General features: G+C 43.7%; 1 protein-coding gene across 1 annotated transcript in view; it reads left to right on the forward strand.

The window, feature by feature from the left end:
• Positions 1-18,970, forward strand: part of FBRSL1 (fibrosin like 1) — a 499,240-nt gene that overhangs the window by 75,108 nt on the left and 405,162 nt on the right. Inside the window, 2 exon segments of the mRNA XM_070762728.1 lie at positions 2,675-2,776; positions 15,814-15,849. Coding sequence (XP_070618829.1) covers positions 2,675-2,776; positions 15,814-15,849 — 138 coding nt within the window.

The raw sequence follows: 18,970 nt of genomic DNA on the forward strand, positions 1-18,970 counted from the left end.
GCCACAGAGAAGGCTCTTCCCCTGGGATCCGCCAAACGACATTGTTTAGTCGACAGGACCCGGAGAAGGCCCACTCTGTGTAACATGGGCATACCTAGGGAAGCCCATGATTGCTCTCGCAGTTGCATTCTGCACGATCTGAAGTTTCTGAACACTTTTCAAAGGTAGCCCCATGTAGACAGCATTACAGCAGTCGAATCTCGAGGTGATGAGGGCATGAGTGACTGTGAGCAGTGAGTCCCGGTCCAGATAGGGCCGCAACTGGTGCACCAGGCGAACCTGGGCAAACGTCCCCCTCGCCACAGCTGAAAGATGGTTCTCTAATGCGAGCTGTGGATCGAGGAGGACGCCCAGGTTACGTTCCCTCTCCAAGGGGGTCAATAATTCCTCCCCCAGGGTTATGGACGGACAGATGGAATTGTCCTTTGGAGGCAGAACCCACACCCACTCCGTCTTATCAGTCTTTCCCATGGTTACAAACCATTTACTCGCATTGTAATATTACCTTCAGAAATAAACCTATTTCTGACACTGGTGTCTAATACGACTGCATTTTAAAGGTAGAGGTGAAACAAAAGAAAGAACTAAGGCACCAAATTCAGCCATTGTGTTTGTGTCTCTCTCTTCTGCACAATTAAAACAGGCAAAATCAGTTTATGGCACAAGGAACAGCTTCAAGCATCCCTCCCTACACACACACACTCACTCTTGGCAAGTCCATTTCTAACCTCATGCTGCCTAGGCATCCCCCCTGCCGAAACCAATAGCTTGCATTGTGCAAAAAAAACACCCCAGGTTGTCTTCCCAGATCAGGCCTGCGTGAGTCTCATTAAGGTAATTACCAGTGAATTAAAGCAGGTTGCTTGACTGTTCTAGCAACAGGGGAGGGAACTGATGTTTGGGGGGTGGGGGTGAACATCCCTGCTGGCAACCGGCAGGTGTAAATGGACAAGATTTGTCAGAAAGGTGGATGACCTTCTTAATTCACAGCAGTCAACAAGGGGCAGAGGTACCGAAAGAAGTTTCGTAATTGGCGTTTACTTGGAGAGGTTAATGGCGACGTGGGTGCCTCTAATTTCCTCGCCCACCAAAGCCCTTGTTAGGTCAGGTTCCTCTTTGTATGTCGCCGTGTGTGACTTTGTTTTATTCCATTTCTGCCTGCCACCATAGAGGAGGCTCGGTTGGAAACTCGGACTTTTGTCATGTGTAACTTTTGGGAGAGGAGAAAAAATTGGACGATTAAAATAAAGAAGACTGACGTTGTGTATAATGTGATCAGATAAAGCGATTGGGAATTATGATTGGGATGGTGCCAGATGCTTAGACTGGATTTGATTTGATTTATTAATTTGATTTATTGGATTTGTATGCCGCCCCTCTCCATAGACTCGGGGCGGCTAACAACAGTAATAAAAACAGCATATAACAATCCAATATTAAAACAGTTAAAAACCCTTATTATAAAACCAAACATACAGACATACCATGCATAAAATTGTAAAGGCCTAGGGGGAAAGAGTATCTCAGTTCCCCCATGCCTGGCGGCAGAGGTGGGTTTTAAGAAGCTTACGAAAGGCAAGGAGGGTGGGGGCAATTCTAATCTCTGGGGGGAGTTGGTTCCAGAGGGCCGGGGCCGCCACAGAGAAGGCTCTTCCCCTGGGTCCCGCCAAGCGACATTGTTTAGTTGACGGGACCCGGAGAAGGCCCACTCTGTGGAACCTAACTGGTCTCTGGGATTTGTGCAGCAGAAAGTGGTCCCTGAGAGAATCTGGTCCAGTGCCATGAAGGGCTTTATAGATCATAACCAACACTTTGAATTGTGACCGGATTGTTGTTGTTGTTGTTGTTGTTGTTGTTGTTGTTGTTGTTGTTGTTATTATTATTATTATTATTATTATTATTATTATTATTTATTAGATTTGTATGCCGCCCCTCTCCGAAGACTCGGGGTGGCTCACAACAGTAATAAGAAACAGTGTAACAATGGGACAAATCTAATAATAAAAAATATATAAAAACCCCAACAATTAAAAACCATACAGCACATACATACCAAACATGAAATATAAAAAGCTTGGGGGAGATATCTTAGTTCCCCCATGCCTGGCGATACAGGTGGGTCTTGAGTAACTTGCAAAAGACAAGGAGGGTGGGGGCTGTTCTACTCTCCAGGGGGAGTTGGTTCTAGAGGGCCGGGGCCGCCGCAGAAAAGGCTCTTCCCCTGGGGCCCGCCAATCAACGGGACCCGGAGAAGGCCAACTCTGTGGGACCTAATCGGCCGCTGGGATTTGTGCGGTAGAAGGCGGTTCCGGAGGTATTCTGGTCCAATGCCGTGTAGGGCTTTAAAGGTCATTGTTGTTGTTTTTCTCTGTGTTAAAGAAAAAATTGCAAATTCCGTGGCTAGCTGACTTCCTGGTGCTAAAATAGTCCAAAAAGCTGCGTCTTGCTGGAGCTACCAAGACGTAATGAAAGAACAGAAGTTTGTCTGTATCTTGAGGCCACCTTGCCACCTAAAGAAGATTTGAAATACCATTTGTTTAAATCCAGATGTTTCCCAAATACATTTCCAGCTCCACCCTGGTTCAGGGAAATGCTTGAGCCTTTGGGCCTAAGTGAACATGATTCCTTCGGACTCTTGACTAAAGACGATGTGCTTTCTTGCTCTTCTTTACAGATGAAGGTCCCAGCGAGACGGTGTGGCAGGAACAGTGAGGATGACAGCATCCGGGAAGCCACCAGCTCCCAGCTCAGTAGCTCGAGGGACTGCCTCAGCGATGTGAGTAAACCCCGGGGCTCTCGGAGGCTGCCATGTCGCCAACCTTGCATGAACAAATGTTGGCGTTTGGGGATCGACGTGTAATAACTTCCCCTCCCCATCCCTAGGTCGTGACAGAGAGTTAATGCAAAAGTTGGCTGAGCTCTCTTGCAAACACTGTACAGTAATCACCTCGCAAATACCATGAAAGAACAGAAAGGCGCAAAACCACAGAATGGGACAGTTGTTCTTATAGAATAGAATAGAATAGAATAGAATTTTATTGGCCAAGTGTGATTGGACACACAAGGAATTTGCCTTGGTGCATATGCTCTCAGCGTACATAAAATAAAATATACATTTGTCAAGGATTATGTGGTACGACACTTAATGATTGTCATAGGGGTCAAATAAGCAACGAAGAAGCAATATTAATTAAAATCTTAGGATATAAGCAACAAGTTACAGTCATACAGTCAACATGGGAGGAAATGGGTGATAGGAATGATGAGAAAAACTAGTAGAATAGAAGTGTTATGTTATGTTAGGAAACTTCCAGCTGGGCAGGAAGGAGGAGGGGTCAAGAAGGGAACTAGCCTCAAGTCCTTATGCAGCCACAAGAGGCATAAACCTGACCCATCTCTTAAGGGCCATGAAGCCTTATTTGGCTGTTCCCAGAGGAGCAATAGCAATAGCATGTAGACTTATATACCGCTTCGCAGTGCTTTACAGCCCTCTCTTAAGCGGTTTATAGAGTCAGCCTCTTGCCCCCAACAATCTGGGTCCTCATTTCAGAGGAAGGGAAGGCTGAGTCGACCTTGAGCCTACTAAGATTCGATCTGCCAAATTTATTTATTTATTTTATTTATTTATTGGATTTGTATGCCGCCCTTCTCTGTAGATTCGGTGCGGCTAACAACAGTAATAAAAACAGCATATAACAATCCGATATTAAAACAGTTAAAAACCCTTATTATAAAACCAAACATACATACAGACATACCATGCATAAAATTGTAAAGGCCTAGGGGGAAAGAGTATCTCAGTTCCCCCATGCCTGGTGGCAGAGGTGGGTTTTAAGGAGTTTACGAAAGACAGGGTGGGTGGGGGCAATTCTAATCTCCGGGGGGAGCTGGTTCCAGAGGGCCGGGGCCGCCACAGAGAAGGCTCTTCCCCTGGGTCCCACCAAGCAACATTGTTTAGTTGACAGGACCCGGAGAAGACCCACTCTGTGGGACCTAACTGGTCACTGGGATTCGTGCAGCAGAATGCGGTTCCTGAGATAATCTGGTCTGGTGCCAAATTGCTTGCTTGCTTGCTTGCTTGCTTGCTTGCTTGCTTGCTTGCTTGCTTGCTTGCTTGCTTGCTTGCTTGCTTGCTTGCTTGCTTGCTTGCTTGCTTGCTTCCTTCCTTCCTTCCTTCCTTCCTTCCTTCCTTCCTTCCTTCCTTCCACCCACCCACCCATCCATCCATCCATCCATCCATCCTGTGCAGTGGTTAGAATGCAGCATTACAGAGAAACTCTGCTGACTGCCAGCCATTCGATCCTGACCGACTCAAGGTTGACTCAGCCTTCCATCCTTCCGAGGTCATTAAAATGAGGACCCAGATTGTTGGAGCAAAAGGCTGACTCTGTTAACCGCTTAGAGAGGGGCTGCAAAGCACTGTGAGGCGGTATATAAGTCTAAGTGCTGTTGCTATTGTTATTCCACTGATGGACCTGCTTTAATTCCTCAGCCTCTGAGCTGGGTTGAAGTTGAGATTTGAAGGAAGGAAAGAGGTTCATTGCCTCCCTTTGAATTGCCCAATTGCTGCCTTTGAGTGAAATGTTATGATCAAACAAAAACCAGACGGAGGCTTTGTGTATAAACACCCAAATGGGTCCTTCCCCCACCATCTCCCCCCCTTTCTCCCCCCCCCTTTCAATAGCCAAGAAATCAATGAAAGTGCTGAGATAATTTTATGTGAAGCCTTTTTTGTGTGTGCATGTGTGTGATGTTAGCAATTAGCATTTCGCCTTCATTAAAGCATGATTTTTTGCTAATTAGGCCCTTCCCCGTTAGGAGAGATTTAAATGACGAACAATAATCCAACGTTGGCACCGGGCATGTCTGAAATATTAAATTTAACATTTCAGCGGCGAGCCACCCCGGTGTCCCAGGGAGAGTTAAGTTTTCATGTTGCGTTCTATTAATGTGAAATATGGTTCACATAAGTAAAACCTGTCACAGGGAAAGCGGCTCATGCCAACTAAATTCAATTGGACAGTTAATTTAGCTTTAAAATTGAAAACACTACCTCTGTTTCTAGATGCGAGGGGGAGGGAAAACAGCCTTTGATAAGCCTAATGTATTTGCTATTAAGGCTGCTCAGAGCTTACACCCCTGAAGAAGAAGGGGGGGGAGGGAAATAGACTGGAAGGGGGGGGTTAAAACAGCTCCCACAAATGTGTTTAAAAGCCGAAAGTATTTATTAAAAATGTCAGCTGAAAAGTGCTCTTGGCAGATTAGAACGGGGATTCAGTTTGACGACTCTGACAGCCGAGCCGCGACGACGGGTAGAAGCGACGGAAGGAAGGAGGGGCTAGAACTCAGGCTACGCGTGACGAGGGAGTAACAGGCGGTGGGGTAGCGAGAAAGGAGGAAGGGTGGGGAACACACATTCTTACTTCCCAGGATGGAAACCAAAAAATGGGAAGCCGGGGGTGTGAAAGGAGGTGGAGACAAGACATAATAATAATAATAATAATAATAATAATAATAATAATAATAATAATAATAATAATAATAATATATTAGATTTGTATGCCGCCCCTCTCCGAAGACTCGGGGCGGCTCACAACAACGATAAAAACACTATTATACTGGCACAAATCTAATATTAAAAAACTAAAAGGCCTATCATAATTAAAAACCAAACAGCACAGACATACCAAACATAAATTATAATAAGCCTGGGGGAAAGGTGTCTCAAATCTCCCATGCCTGGCGGTATAGGTGGGTCTTAAGTAGTTTACGGAAGACGAGGGTGGGAGCAGTTCTAATCTCCAGGGGGAGTTGATTCCAGAGGGCCGGGGGCCGCCACAGAGAAGGCTCTTCCCCTGGGGCCCGCCAGACGACATTGTTTAGTCGACGGGACCCAGAGAAGGCCAACTCTGTGGGACCTTATCGGCCGCTGGGATTCGTGCGGTAGCAGGCGGTTCCGGAGGTACTCTGGTCCAATGCCATGAAGGGCTTTAAAGGATAGTTATTAAGCACGGTTGGGTCCAGGGAAAGGCTTCTTGAGGAGTGGGCGCACAAGTGCCTCCTTATAAGGAGCCGGGAAGGACGCCCTCCCCAAGGAGGCGGTGACAATCTCGTGGACCCAGCTCCGTGTCACCTCTCGACTGGCCGAAACCAACCAAGAGGGACACGGATCCAGTAAACAGGTGGCAGAACTCACAGCTCCAATGGCCTTGTCCACTTGGATAAACCTCGTCTGTGGCAACCCAACCATCTTCGACATGAGGTTGTTTGTTTGTTTGTTTGTTTGTTTGTTTGTTTGTTTGTTTGTTTGTTTGTTTATTTATTCATTCATTCATTCATTCATTCATTCATTTATTTATTAGATTTGTATGCCGCCCCTCTCCGCAGACTCGGGGCGGCTAACAACAGTAAAAAGACAATGTCAACAAATCTAATATTAAAAGTAATTAAAAAAACCCCAATTTAAAGAACCAATCATACATACAGACATACCATGCATAAATTCTATAAGCCTAGGGGGAAGGGAATATCTCAATTCCCCCATGCCTGACGACAGAGGTGGGTTTTAAGAAGCTTACAAAAGGCAAGGAGGGTGTTGAGTGTGTGTGTGTGATGTTTCCGTGTCGCCCCCATCGTTTTCTTTGGGGTGGCAAGCTGTTTGGGCGCTTCCCAACTCTTGTAGGCCTGGAGCAGGGGTGGGTCCCGGTATCGGGTTGCTACCCAGTACGGGTCACACTGAACACCAGTAGCGAAAATGGAGCTGCACCTGCAGGTCCCTGTCTCTGGAGTGCGTGCATGTGGGTCCCAATAAGATTTTGCTTTTGCACATGTGCAGGAAACAAAATCTCGTGAGGGGACCTGCACATCAGAGAGATTTCGGCATAAGACTGGGAAATAGCCTCTAATAAGAGTGAAAGAAATTTGCTTCATATGCAATCATAGAATCATAGAGTTGGAAGGGACCTCCAGGGTCATCGAGCCCAACCCCCTGCTCAATGCAGGTTTCATCAAACCATCCCAGAAAGATGACTGTCCAGTCCCTGTTTGAAGACCTCCAGTGAAGGCGAGCCCACCACCTCCTGTGGCAAACTGTTCCACTGGTTTATCAGAAAGCTTTTTCTGGTGTCTAATCTACATCTGCTCCCTTGCAGTTTCATTCCATTGTTTCTGGTCTTTCCATGTGCTGATGAGAACAATGCTGACCCCTCTGCTCTGGGACAGCCCTGCTCCCTTGCTTGCTAGCTAACTGATCCATCTTCCATCTATTCACATCCATCCATCCATCCCTCCATCCATCCATCCATCGCTGTAACATGGCTAATATTCCATTTCTGGAGACCCTTCCGCTCTTGGCCAGTGTTGAAGAACTTGTTCTCCCTTATCAATAAATACCTAGTAAGCCTCCATTGTAAGGCACAGCAAAACTGAGTGACCATTGGTTAAAGCCAATATTTTACTTTACTTATTTACTTATTCGATTTTTATGCCGCTCTTTTCCTTAGACTCAAGGCGGCTTACAACATGTTTGCAATAGCACCTTTTAACAGAGCCAGCATATTGCCCCCATAATCTGGGTCCTCATTTTACCCACCTCGGAAGGATGGAAGGCTGAGTCAACCTTGAGCCGGTGATGAGATTTGAACCGCTGACCTTCAGATCTACAGTCAGCTTCAGTGGCCTGCAGTACAGCATTCTACCTGCTGCGCCACCCTGGCTCTTATCAATATGTTTTGATACCTCCAGCAAAAAGTGGAAATATTTTCCCAAGCAACTTAAGAGGTGGAGAAGGGATTGAGAGGAACCCCAAAATGAGACAATGACACATAGAATTCCTTGTGGGATCCTTGGTCTTCTCTGAGCTTAGTTGTTGACTTCTTGGAACACCAAGAACCTCGCAGTTCCAGCCCCGAACTACAAATGTTCTCTTGCATCAAAGTTTGTTTCATCTGCTACCCATTGGTGTTACGAGGAAGAACCAAAGGTTTTTTTTAAAAAAATAAACAAGTAAAGGCCAAAGCAGATCTCAGCATCCCTGTCGGTTCTCAATTCTGCTCTCAGATGCATTTGAGATATAATCTGGTTTGCAAACCGTGCTATTAAATAGCTAATCTCCTGCCCTGCTCGAGTGAGTCAAAATGAAAGTCTGGGCCACAGGCTGTTCACATGTCAGAGCAGAAACCTTTTGCGGACTCGGTTGTAAAGCAACACAATCCAAAGACTTAGCTGCCAAGATTTAGATCAGCAACCCTGGCTTGGGAACCCTTGGCAGAAGCAGGTGCATCATGTCAAGAAGAGTGAGACAACCTTGAATCCTAAAAAGCATGTTTATCTTAGGTGGCATGGGTTGGCTAGCATTTTGGTCATGTTCTCACCATCTAATTACCTAAAAATTTGGGGGAGTGGGTTCCCCCTGCCAAACTATTTGTAAGCCACGGCGGCGCAGCAGGTAGAGTGCTGTACTGCAGGCCACTGAAGCTGACTGTAGATCTGTAGGTCAGCGGTTCAAATCTCATCACCGGCTCCAGGTTGACTCAGCCTTCCATCCTTCCGAGGTGGGTCAAATGAGGACCCAGATTGTGGGGGCAATATGCCGGCTCTATTAAAAAGTGCTATTGCTAACATGTTGTAAGCCACCCTGAGTCTAAGGAGAAGGGTGGCATAAAAATTGAATAAACCAACCAACAAACAAACAAACAAGCAAATAAATAAATAAACAAGTAGATAGATAGATAGATAGATAGATAGATAGATAGATAGATAGATAGATAGATAGATAGATAGATAGATAGATAGATAATAGAATGTGTGGATGATCTTGGTGGGGAAGGGAGGGAGGAAAGAACGTAGTAGGAGGGAGAGGAAGGGAGGAAGGGAGGAAGAACGGAGGGAGGGAGGGAGGGAGGGAGGGAGAGTGGAGTCTGAAAACAAGGAGAAAAGGATGGAAGGAAGGAAAAAAGGGAAGAGTGAAGTCTGAAAATGTTAAGAGATGAATGGAAGAAAGAAGGTAGCAAAGAAAGAGGAGGAAGGGAGGAGGGAAGGAAGGAAAGGAGAAAGTGGAGTCTAAGGATGTAAGGAGGTGAAGGAAGGAAGGAAGGAAAGACAATGGGGAGGAAGGAAGGAAGGAAGGAAGGAAAGACAATGGGGAGGAAGGAAGGAAGGAAGGAAGGAGCGAGCCTTAAGAAATAATCAGATCTAGGAAACAATCAGATAAGAGAAAGAGGAGCCCTCAGTTGCTTAGCAGTCAGAGGAAGAAACTTAGGAAAAATCCTCCCTAATTACTCAGGCAGTTAAAAGTAATCCTGGGAACTTTGTACTTTTATACCAGCAGGTTTCTGTTAATGTAGCCTTACACTAAAGTGGAATTAGCTCATCTAGTCGTCTTCCTTATCCGGTTGACCCAGGAGAGCTGACAATAAACCTGAGAAATCTTAAAAGGATAAAAGAAACAAGCCCCAATGACCATTTGGATTAAAACAAAATAGGGGCGACCTTTGAGGTTGTAATGGGCCTTGGAGATCTTGTCGTCCAACCCCCCTGCTCGAGCAGGAGGCCCTCTACTGTTCTGCTCCTTCGTTCCATAATTGCTCTAATTTCACCCCCAAACCCACCCATGCCCCCATTATATCAAGCACCTGGCACTTTATATAATGGGTTTATTTTAAGGGGTTTATCTTTTCTTGACCCATCTGCTTATAGAAAGCCCGTGATTTTTAATGGGTTTTCCCCTAAATGGAATGGATTGATGCTTGTTATCCTCTAAAATAGAGCCCTGATCTGCCCACAAAAAAACAGCAAATTTTTGAAAGCTGTATTACCGGTAATTGGAAATAAATGGGGAAGAAGGCTGGATGTGGGGAGGGGGATGATGGGTTGGGCTGGGTGTCATAAGAGTCACAATTTGGTGCTGTCTCCAGGGGGATGGGAGCAGGTGACATGGTGGTCTTCCCCTGTTTGTAGGGAAACCGGTTCCCATCGTTCAGAGGAAGCTAACCCTTCAATTTCTGGGGGGCTTCCCTGGATGAATGGGTTGGGATGAGGGGCACAGCGAGAGCCTAACGGACTGATAGACCAAAGCAAGAGAGCAAATTGGCAATTAGAGGCAGGTTGGTGGGCTGCCACCTAGGAGCCCCAAGGTGAAAATTAGAAACATGAAATATCAGCCATAAATAGCAGCTGCTTAGGGAAGGGCTTGCGAGAAATGGTGGCCCCCTCAGAGTAGGCGGCATGGAAAAGTGGGCACAGGTGTGGGTGTACGGATGTGGGTGTAGGGAGTTCAGAGGATAATCTGAACCGGGCTGATGGACTGGGCTATACCATCTAGCTCCGGCTAAAAGGATATGAATAATGTTTTTATTTTGGGGTTTTTAAAATTGTTTTAAATCCAGAAGGAGATGGGCGACTTTAAAATAAAATAAAATAAAATAAAAAAATAAATTAAATTAAATTAAAATAAATTAAATTAAATTAAATTAAATTAAATTAAATTAAATTAAATTAAATTAAATTAAAATAAAATAAAATAAAATAAAATAAAATAAAATAAAATAAAATAAATTAAAATAAATAAATTGCCCACCCCTGCTCTAAAGGCTTCTCTGGAGCCAGGGGAGAGTAAAAATGCCCTCCCACCATCCCTCCGGAGGCTCCCTGAAAGCCAAAAATGCCCTCCCAAAGCCAAAGGTCAGCTGGCTGACACACACATGCAGGTTGGAGCTGAGCTAGAGCGATGGCTCGTGTGCCAGCAGATATTGCTCTGCATGCCACCTGTGGCACCCATGCCAGAGGTTCGCCATCACTGCTATAGAGCATTGCACACCAAGACAACTAGACACAAGGACAGTTTTCCCCCCGAACGCCATCACTCTGCTAAACAAATAATTCACTCGCCTAATTCTGGCTTCTCCGTTGACTCGTTTGTGAGAAGGTTGCAAAAGGAGATCACGTGATCCCAGGACATTGCAGCCATCATAAATGTGAGTCAGTTTCCCAAGCTGTCAGAATTTTGAGCGCGTGACCATAGGGAGGGGTCAGTGGTTGTAAGTGTGAAAAATGGTCCTACCTAGTGCCATTGTAACTTGGAACAGTCAGTCGAAATACCGTTTTAAGTCAAGGACTCCCTCCCTGTATGTAAGAATCTAGTCAACCAATAATCAGCACTAAATTGGCCCTAGATAAGAAGAGTTCATGGATTTTTTCCCCCCAGTAAGGTCAAAAAATTTGAAAGGATGCAATACATTTTGTAAATGGTGACAGTTCACAAAGATTACTAGGTGCAAATAGAAATACACAATATTTCCATAGCAAGGAAGATATAAATCAGGAATGGCTAAACTTGATTACTTCATTTATAGAGGAAAACGTGTTTTTACTTGGATATCACTTCTACAATTTGTGCTCGGTGAAGGTTTAAAATATGAAACTTTGATCTTAGATTTGTTGATTGGAAAGATTTGGTGTACTGTAATAGAAATGGCTAGTTATATATTAATGCGTAAAAGCAAAAAGTTGAGGCTGGAGTGTGTTTATTGTGCTTGGATGAGTTGGAAAGAGTTGATGTGCCGGTGCCTGGAGGCTGTTGGGGTCTGGATGGGTGTCAACAGACTCAAGCTCAACCCTGATAAGACGGAGTGGCTGTGGGTTTTGCCTCCCCAGGACAATCTGTCCGTCCATCACCCTGGGGGTGGGGGGGAGTTATTGACAACTTGGGCATCCTCCTTGATCCACAGCTCACATTAGAGAAACATCTTTCAGCTGTGGCGAGGGGGGCGTTTGCCCAGGTTCGCCTGGTGCACCAGTTGTGGCCCTATTTGGACCGTGAGTCACTGCTCAGAGGCACTCATGCCCTCATCACTTCGTGGTTCGACTACTATAATGCTCTCTACATGGGGCTACCTTTGAAAAGTGTTTGGAAACTTCAGATCGCTCAGAATGCAGCTGCGAGAGCAGTCATGGGCTTTCCCAAATATGCCCATGTTATACCAACACTCCGCGGTCTGCATCGGTTGCCAATCAGTTTCCAGTCACAATTCAAAGTGTTGGTTATGACCTATAAAGCCCTTCATGGCACCGGACCAGATTATCTCAGGGACCGCCTTCTGCTGCACGAATCCCAGCGACCAGTTAGGTCCCACAACGTGGGTCTTCTCCAGGTCCCATCATCTAAACAACTCCCCCCAGAGATTAGAATTGCCCCCACCCTCCTTGCCTTTTGTAAGCTTCTTAAAACCCACCTCTGCCGTCAGGCATGGGGGAACTGAGATACTTCCCCCTAGGCCTTACAATTTACGCATGGTATGTTTGTATGTATGTTTGGTTTTATAATAAGGGGTTTTATAGCTGTTTAGTATTGGATTATTACATGCTCTTTTTTGTCACTGTTGTTAGCTGCACTGAGTCTGTGGAGAGGGGCGGCATACAAATAAAATAAAATAAAATAAAACCAATCAAATAAATAAATAAATGCCCCCTTTTCTTTCTTTCTCTCTTCCACCCTTTGTATCTCACACTCAGTTTCCCCCCCCCCCCGCCAATTCCCTTTCCCTCCCTTAATTTTCTATTTTCTTTTCTTTTTGTGCTTTATACAATAAAATGAAAAAATAAAAATGTAGAGTTGGTGGAATTCCAGAGGAGTTTGACTTGGACTTTTTGTGGCAACATAACAACTCCGGGCTGATTCCTCCCTTGACTCCACCTTCGGGCTCTACCACTTCTTCTCCTGCACATCCTCTCTACTTATCCACCCATCTCTCAAAAGAACCATGTCAGCTTCTGAATTAGCCTTCGATGTTTTCTGTTGCTCCTTCCAGCTGTGGGCTTTTTCGCCTGCGGAGAAATGAATAAATGTCAACAGAGGGAAGCCGGCGGTGGGGGGGTGTAAACACCAATGAGAAACAACCCCCTGCCCTTTGCAATAGCATTTAGATCAAGCTGAGCCTCGTTGGTGATTCTTTACGCGCCTTCTCCGAAAAAAAGTGATTTGTAATTTCCAGGTCTCCTGTTGTCTTTTTCATTACTGTCCTCCTGGACCATCTCTTGCCTGCTTCGAGAGGTTGGGTAACTCCGGTGGATGATTATTCAGCTCTTTTATTTTATTTTTATTTTTAGGGGTGGGGGGGAATCAGACTGTATGTCTTATTTATTTATTTATTTATTTTTTGTAAATCCTGTTTTAGAGTCTGTATTTTAACGTTTCGAATAAAAATAAATACAGTGGTACCTCTACTGACGAACTTAATTCGTTCCGTGACCAGGTTCTTAAGTAGAAAAGTTTGTAAGAAGAAACAATTTTTCCCATAGGAATCAATGTAAAAGCAAATAATGTGTGCGATTGGGGAAACCACAGGGAGGGTGGAGGCCCTGTTTCCTCCCAGGAGATTCCTAGAGAGGCTCCATGGAGCAGTGATTTTCAACCTTTTTTGAGCCGCGGCACATTTTTTACATTTACGAAACCCTGGGGCACATTGAGCGGAGAGGGGGGGCTAAAAAAGTTTGGACAAAAAAATTCTCTCTCTCTCTCTTCCTCCCCTTCACTCTATTTCTTTCTCCCTCCCTCTTTCTCTCCCTTCCTTCCTCTTTCTCTCTCTCCCTCCCTCCCTCTGTCTTTCTCTTTCCCTCCTTCCCTCCCTCTCTTTCTCTCTCTCTCTTGCTTTCTTTCTCTCTCTTGCTCTCTCTCTTGCTCTCTCTCTCTTTCTTTCTCTTGTTTTCTCTCTCTCTTGCTTTCTCTCTCTCTCTTGCTTTCTTTCTCTCTTTCTTTCTCTCTCTTGCTTTCTTTCTCTCTGAGCTTCGCGGCACACCTGACCATGTCTCGCGGCACACTAGTGTGCCACGGCACACTGGTTGAAAAACACTGCCATGGAGGCTTCTCCCTGCCTTTTCCGGCCCTGTTTCCTCCCTGGAGATTCCTAGAGAGGCCCCACGGAGGCTTCTCCCTGCCTTTTCTGGCCCTGTTTCCTCCCAGGAGATTCCTAGAGAGGTTCCATGGAGGCTTCTCCCTGCCTTTTCCGGCCCTGTTTCCTCCCAGGAGATTCCTAGAGAGGCCCCATGGAGGCTTCTCCCTGCCTTTCCCGGTTACAGTTTCGGAGGATCGGATTTGTAAGTGGAAAATGGTTCTTGAGAAGAGGCAAAAAAATCTTGAACAACCGGTTCTTATCTAGAAAAGGTTGTAAGTAGAGGCGTTCTTAGGTAGAGGTACCACTGTATTTATGTAAAAAACAAAACAAAACAAAAGTTCGCAGCAAAAGGAAGATTCTTTGCAATTTTTTAAAAAAATGTTTTACAATTATTTTTAATTGTGAAGGTTATTTTAATTGTAATGCTTCTGACACAATTACATAAATATATAATGAACAAATGAATTCTAGAATGTTAATTTTAATTTATATTTACTGGTACTGTTTGTACTTCGATGTTTTATTGTACCACCTCGAGAGGCATACATATAAATGTATATATATATATGTATGTGTGTGTGTGTGTGTGTGTGTGTGTGTGTGTGTTTTCGTAGATTTTCACGGGTACACATATGACAGTTTTGGCATATTCGGGTTTCTTCCCGTGTAGGATTTGGAAATTTCTGGTGACGTTTCGACGAGGTCCCACTCGTCATCTTCAGGCTGGTGCTTCTGTCCTTGTGTTCGCCCTAGAACAAGGACAGAAGCACCAGCCTGAAGATGACGAGTGGGACCTCATCGAAACGTCGCCAGAAATTTCCAAATCCCACACGGGAAGAAACCCGAATATGCCAAGACCGTCACATATAACTTTTTTTTTTTTTTTGCTGAATTTGAATTTGAAAATTAAGGGAGACTAGGATAGATCTATTTCGGCCTTATTTTGGCCTCATCAGCTAGCCATACCCTCACTGAGAGACTTGAACCTGCAACCTATATATATATATACATACACCTTTTATTGTACAGGCAGTTCTTGACTTATTGAGGCCAAGAGCACTAAAGTCCTTACATTGGTAACATGGCTGTTACATGTTAAGCTGTTTGATTAGCTTAAGATTTAACAGCATAACATTTTATAACATCTGCTCTGTTCTGTTCTATTCTATTCTATTTTCAGTATTCTGGTCTAGTCTAGTCAGTGGGGACGCCAAGCTCACTTAACAATTGTGTTATAACTTTAACAACTGCGGGAATTCACTTAACAACGGTGGCAAGGGAGGTCATAAAAAAACTCACTCAGCAACATACCTTTTGGGCTCAGTTGTGATTACACATTGAGGACCACCTGCTTACGCATCAGCCAAAGCAGCACCTGGACAAGACCTGCATTATTATTATTTTTATTTATTTATTTATTTTTTATTTATTTATTAGATTTCTATGCCGCCCCTCTCCGAAGACTCGGGGCAGCTCACAACAACAGAAACAGTACAAATCCAAAATTAAAACAATTTAAAGCCCATTAATATAAAAACAATCATACATCTCATACAAACCATACATAAAGCGAAAACGACCCAGGGAAATCAATTTCCCCATGCCCGACGACAGAGGTGAGTTTTAAGGAGTTTGCGAAAGGCAAGGAGTGTGAGGGCAGTCCTAATTTCCGGGAGGAGTTGATTCCAGAGGGTCGGGGCCACCACAGAGAAGGCTCTTCCCCTGGGTCCCGCCAGATGACATGCAAAGGTAGGGACGATTGAACCCAGAGAAAGCTCCCTGATGTTAGAAAGGGTGAAAATACAAGTATTATTCGACTTGCAACAGTTCATTTAGTGACCATTCAAAGTTCACAATGATTCTGATTTTAGCATTCTTTGCAACTATTTTTACGACCTAACATCCATTTTCTCTTTCCCCACAGAGTTCTGCTCAGTCGTTGTCAGGAAAAGGTTACTCGGTAAGTCATTTTGCGCATTTTTGCTTGTGTTGTTCCTTGCCTTGACGGGAAAAGCGTTGGGCCATCTGTTGCGTTTTCTTGGGCCCTGAGGTTCGGGAAGACAAATTCTCCCACTCGTGTTTATCACACCTCTCTTCGGAAGAGCGAATGCAAAACATGTTCTCTAAACGAGGGAATACGGACAAGAAAATGACTCGGAAGTTGTCTTGTTTACTACGTGTACGTTTTGTAGCGTTGATTCCAAGCTCACGGGTGGATGTAACATTATAGGATTCTTCAGTTGGGGGTTTTAGTAGCACATTGTAGATTGTTATAATCTTTTTTAAATGCCCCCATAATCCCTTGCGGAGTGGAGTTTGGGCAACTGAATGGAACTAGTGGAGTGTTTACTGGCGAGATGCCCTTCCTGTCACCAATGGGGAGTTTTGTTCAGCAGATATACAGTGTTCCCTCGATTTTCGCGGGGGATGCGTTCCGAGACCGCCCGCGAAAGTCGAATTTCCGCAAAGTAGAGATGCGGAAGTAAATACACTATTTTTGGCTATGAACAGTATCACAAGCCTTCCCTTAACATTTTAAACCCCTAAATTGCAATTTCCCATTCCCTTAGCAACCATTTAGATTATTACTCACCATGTTTCTTTATTAAAGTTTATTTAAAAAAATATTTATTAAAGGTGGATGAAAGTTTGGTGATGACATATGACGTCATCGGGCAGGAAAAACCGTGGCATAGGGGGAAAAACCGCAAAGTATTTTTTAATTAATATTTTTGAAAAACCGTGGTATAGACTTTTCGCGAAGTTCGAACCTGCGAAAATCGAGGGAACACTGTATTCTCTCTCTTCTTTTTATAAAATAAATATTTATTAGATTTCTTTACATTTAAAAACAACATAGAAAAAGAAAATGAAACACCCACTTTGCAAACAACACAACCAACATCGCACAAAACAAAAAACACAAATGCTGTCTATACTGACAGCTAAGGTATAATCCCTTATTTCCATTAATTTCTAAATTACTCTTGCAGTGCTAAATATCGACAATAAATACTTAAATTTTTGAGCAACAGATAGTTTGCAAAATACTATTCCTAAATTTGTTTTCGTAGATTTTCACGGGTACAGGTATTAAGGTCTTGGCATATTCGGGTTTCTTCCCGTGTAGGTTTCAGAGATTTCTGGCAACGTTTTGATGAGGTCCCACTCGTCATCTTCAGGCTAGTGCTTTTGTCCTTGTGCTAGGGCGAACACAGCGAGACCTGAGCTGCCTTCCCTCTATAAATACTGGTGGGTGGGTGTAGAGTGCTGGCTCAGCAGCTGTAAGCTGTGTTGAAACTTCCTGGTGAGTCAGTTGGGTAACACCTGGAGTCATCGATGTAATTGATGTATGCTGATTAGTTGATGTTTGTGGATTAGGGGTGATATCCTGAGTAGTTGGAGCTTGCAGGCTACTTAGCTGTTTTGTAATGTTACACCCCCCACACATTACAAAACAGCTAAGTAGCCTGCAAGCTCCAACTACACATACATACATACATACATACATACATACATACATACATACATACACATATTCAATTGTCTATCAGGCAATAAAAATATTTTAAGTTAATTATATTCAGCTTCCTACCATTTCCTTTTTTGCTAACCATTCATCAAATATGTCCTTCATTTTTCTCCTTCAGTTCCTGTGTAATCTTGTCAAATTCTGCACAGTCAGAGATTTTTTTAATTATTATGCTATCAATAGGTATAGTTTCTTGTTTCCATTGTTGCACAAGGCAAATCTTTGCTGCAGTCAAGATACGTTGTATAATATAATAATGTTCTTTTTTTCCATTTTTTGGTCCATAATTTCTAGTAGACAAAGTTCCAGTTTTATCTCTAATGTTTGCTTTATAATTTCTGTTAGCCAATTCCCAATTTTACCCTAAAATTTCTTTACCTGCGGGCATGTTCACCACATATGAAAATATGATCCGTTTCTATACCCACCTTTCCAGCAATTTGGAGGTAAGCTTGGGTACATTTTTGCCAGTCTTGCCGGTGCTAAATGCCATCAATAATACATTTTATGAATATTTTGGCTAGGTTGGCAGATAACATTTGACTGAATGTTGATCTCCACAAATTGTCTTTTTCGCTTGCAGGGAGCAGCTTGTAAGCCTCTCAGTTGGGGACGAGATCCTCAAACCACAAAAACTTGATAAATTTTTATTTGGGCTATTACAATATTGCCTCTGCGATTTGGGATTTCTACGACCATAGGCATCTTGGGTGCTGTGAGCTTTTTAAAATATATATATACTGTATATTCCTGAAGTGAAACAACCCGGAGGCCAAATATAGAACCGAGTAGATAAGAGTTTTAGTGTTTTTCACCTCCTGTGTGCACTTTCGATATGATTGGTTTGGTTTGCTTTCCTGTTCCACGAGACAAAAGGATACCAAGGTGTCCGCAGAATTGTTTCATACCTGTAGATGGTTTGTGTTTCAATTGAGTTCTGTTCTCCTACCAAAGCAACCCGCCAAACTATCTCCATCACCCCTTCCAAAATCTTTTTAAAGCATTACCTTAATACTTGGTGGCCTTCCTCTAACACTGCAAACAATATAGCACAAGTGGACAGAATTGCAAACCAGACAAAATAAGCAAAAATATCTAAGAAGGAACAGACAGAGAACTGTAATCAGACGTTATCACGGTTGTTCTTAACGAATGATAAATAGTAGCTGTCAGTGGCTTCTTTTCCAACAAGTGAATTGGAATGTTATTTATCATTTCAGAAAGAGTTAGCAAAAGGTCTTGGAAAGGGGAGAGGAAACTTTGGAAGGATTCTCCCAGCATCCAAAAAAAGATGAAAGACCTCAACTTTTTTTTCCAATGCTGGAAAAAATCCCCCTCCCCTCATTTTTTATAAGTACACAAACTTCTTTAGAACTAGAGGTAGACTTCGACTTATGACCATAATTGAGCTATAAATTTCCGGTGCCAAGTTGTTCAGTAAGTTTTGCTTCATTTTATGTTCTTTCCTGCCAAAGTTGTTAAGCCATTAAATGAATAACATGGTCATTAAGCGACCCTGACTTCCCCCCCCCCATTGATTTTAGTTTGC

The sequence above is a fragment of the Erythrolamprus reginae genome, chromosome 10 (genome assembly GCF_031021105.1).
Source record: "Erythrolamprus reginae isolate rEryReg1 chromosome 10, rEryReg1.hap1, whole genome shotgun sequence".
Classification (NCBI taxonomy): Eukaryota; Metazoa; Chordata; class Lepidosauria; order Squamata; family Dipsadidae; genus Erythrolamprus; species Erythrolamprus reginae.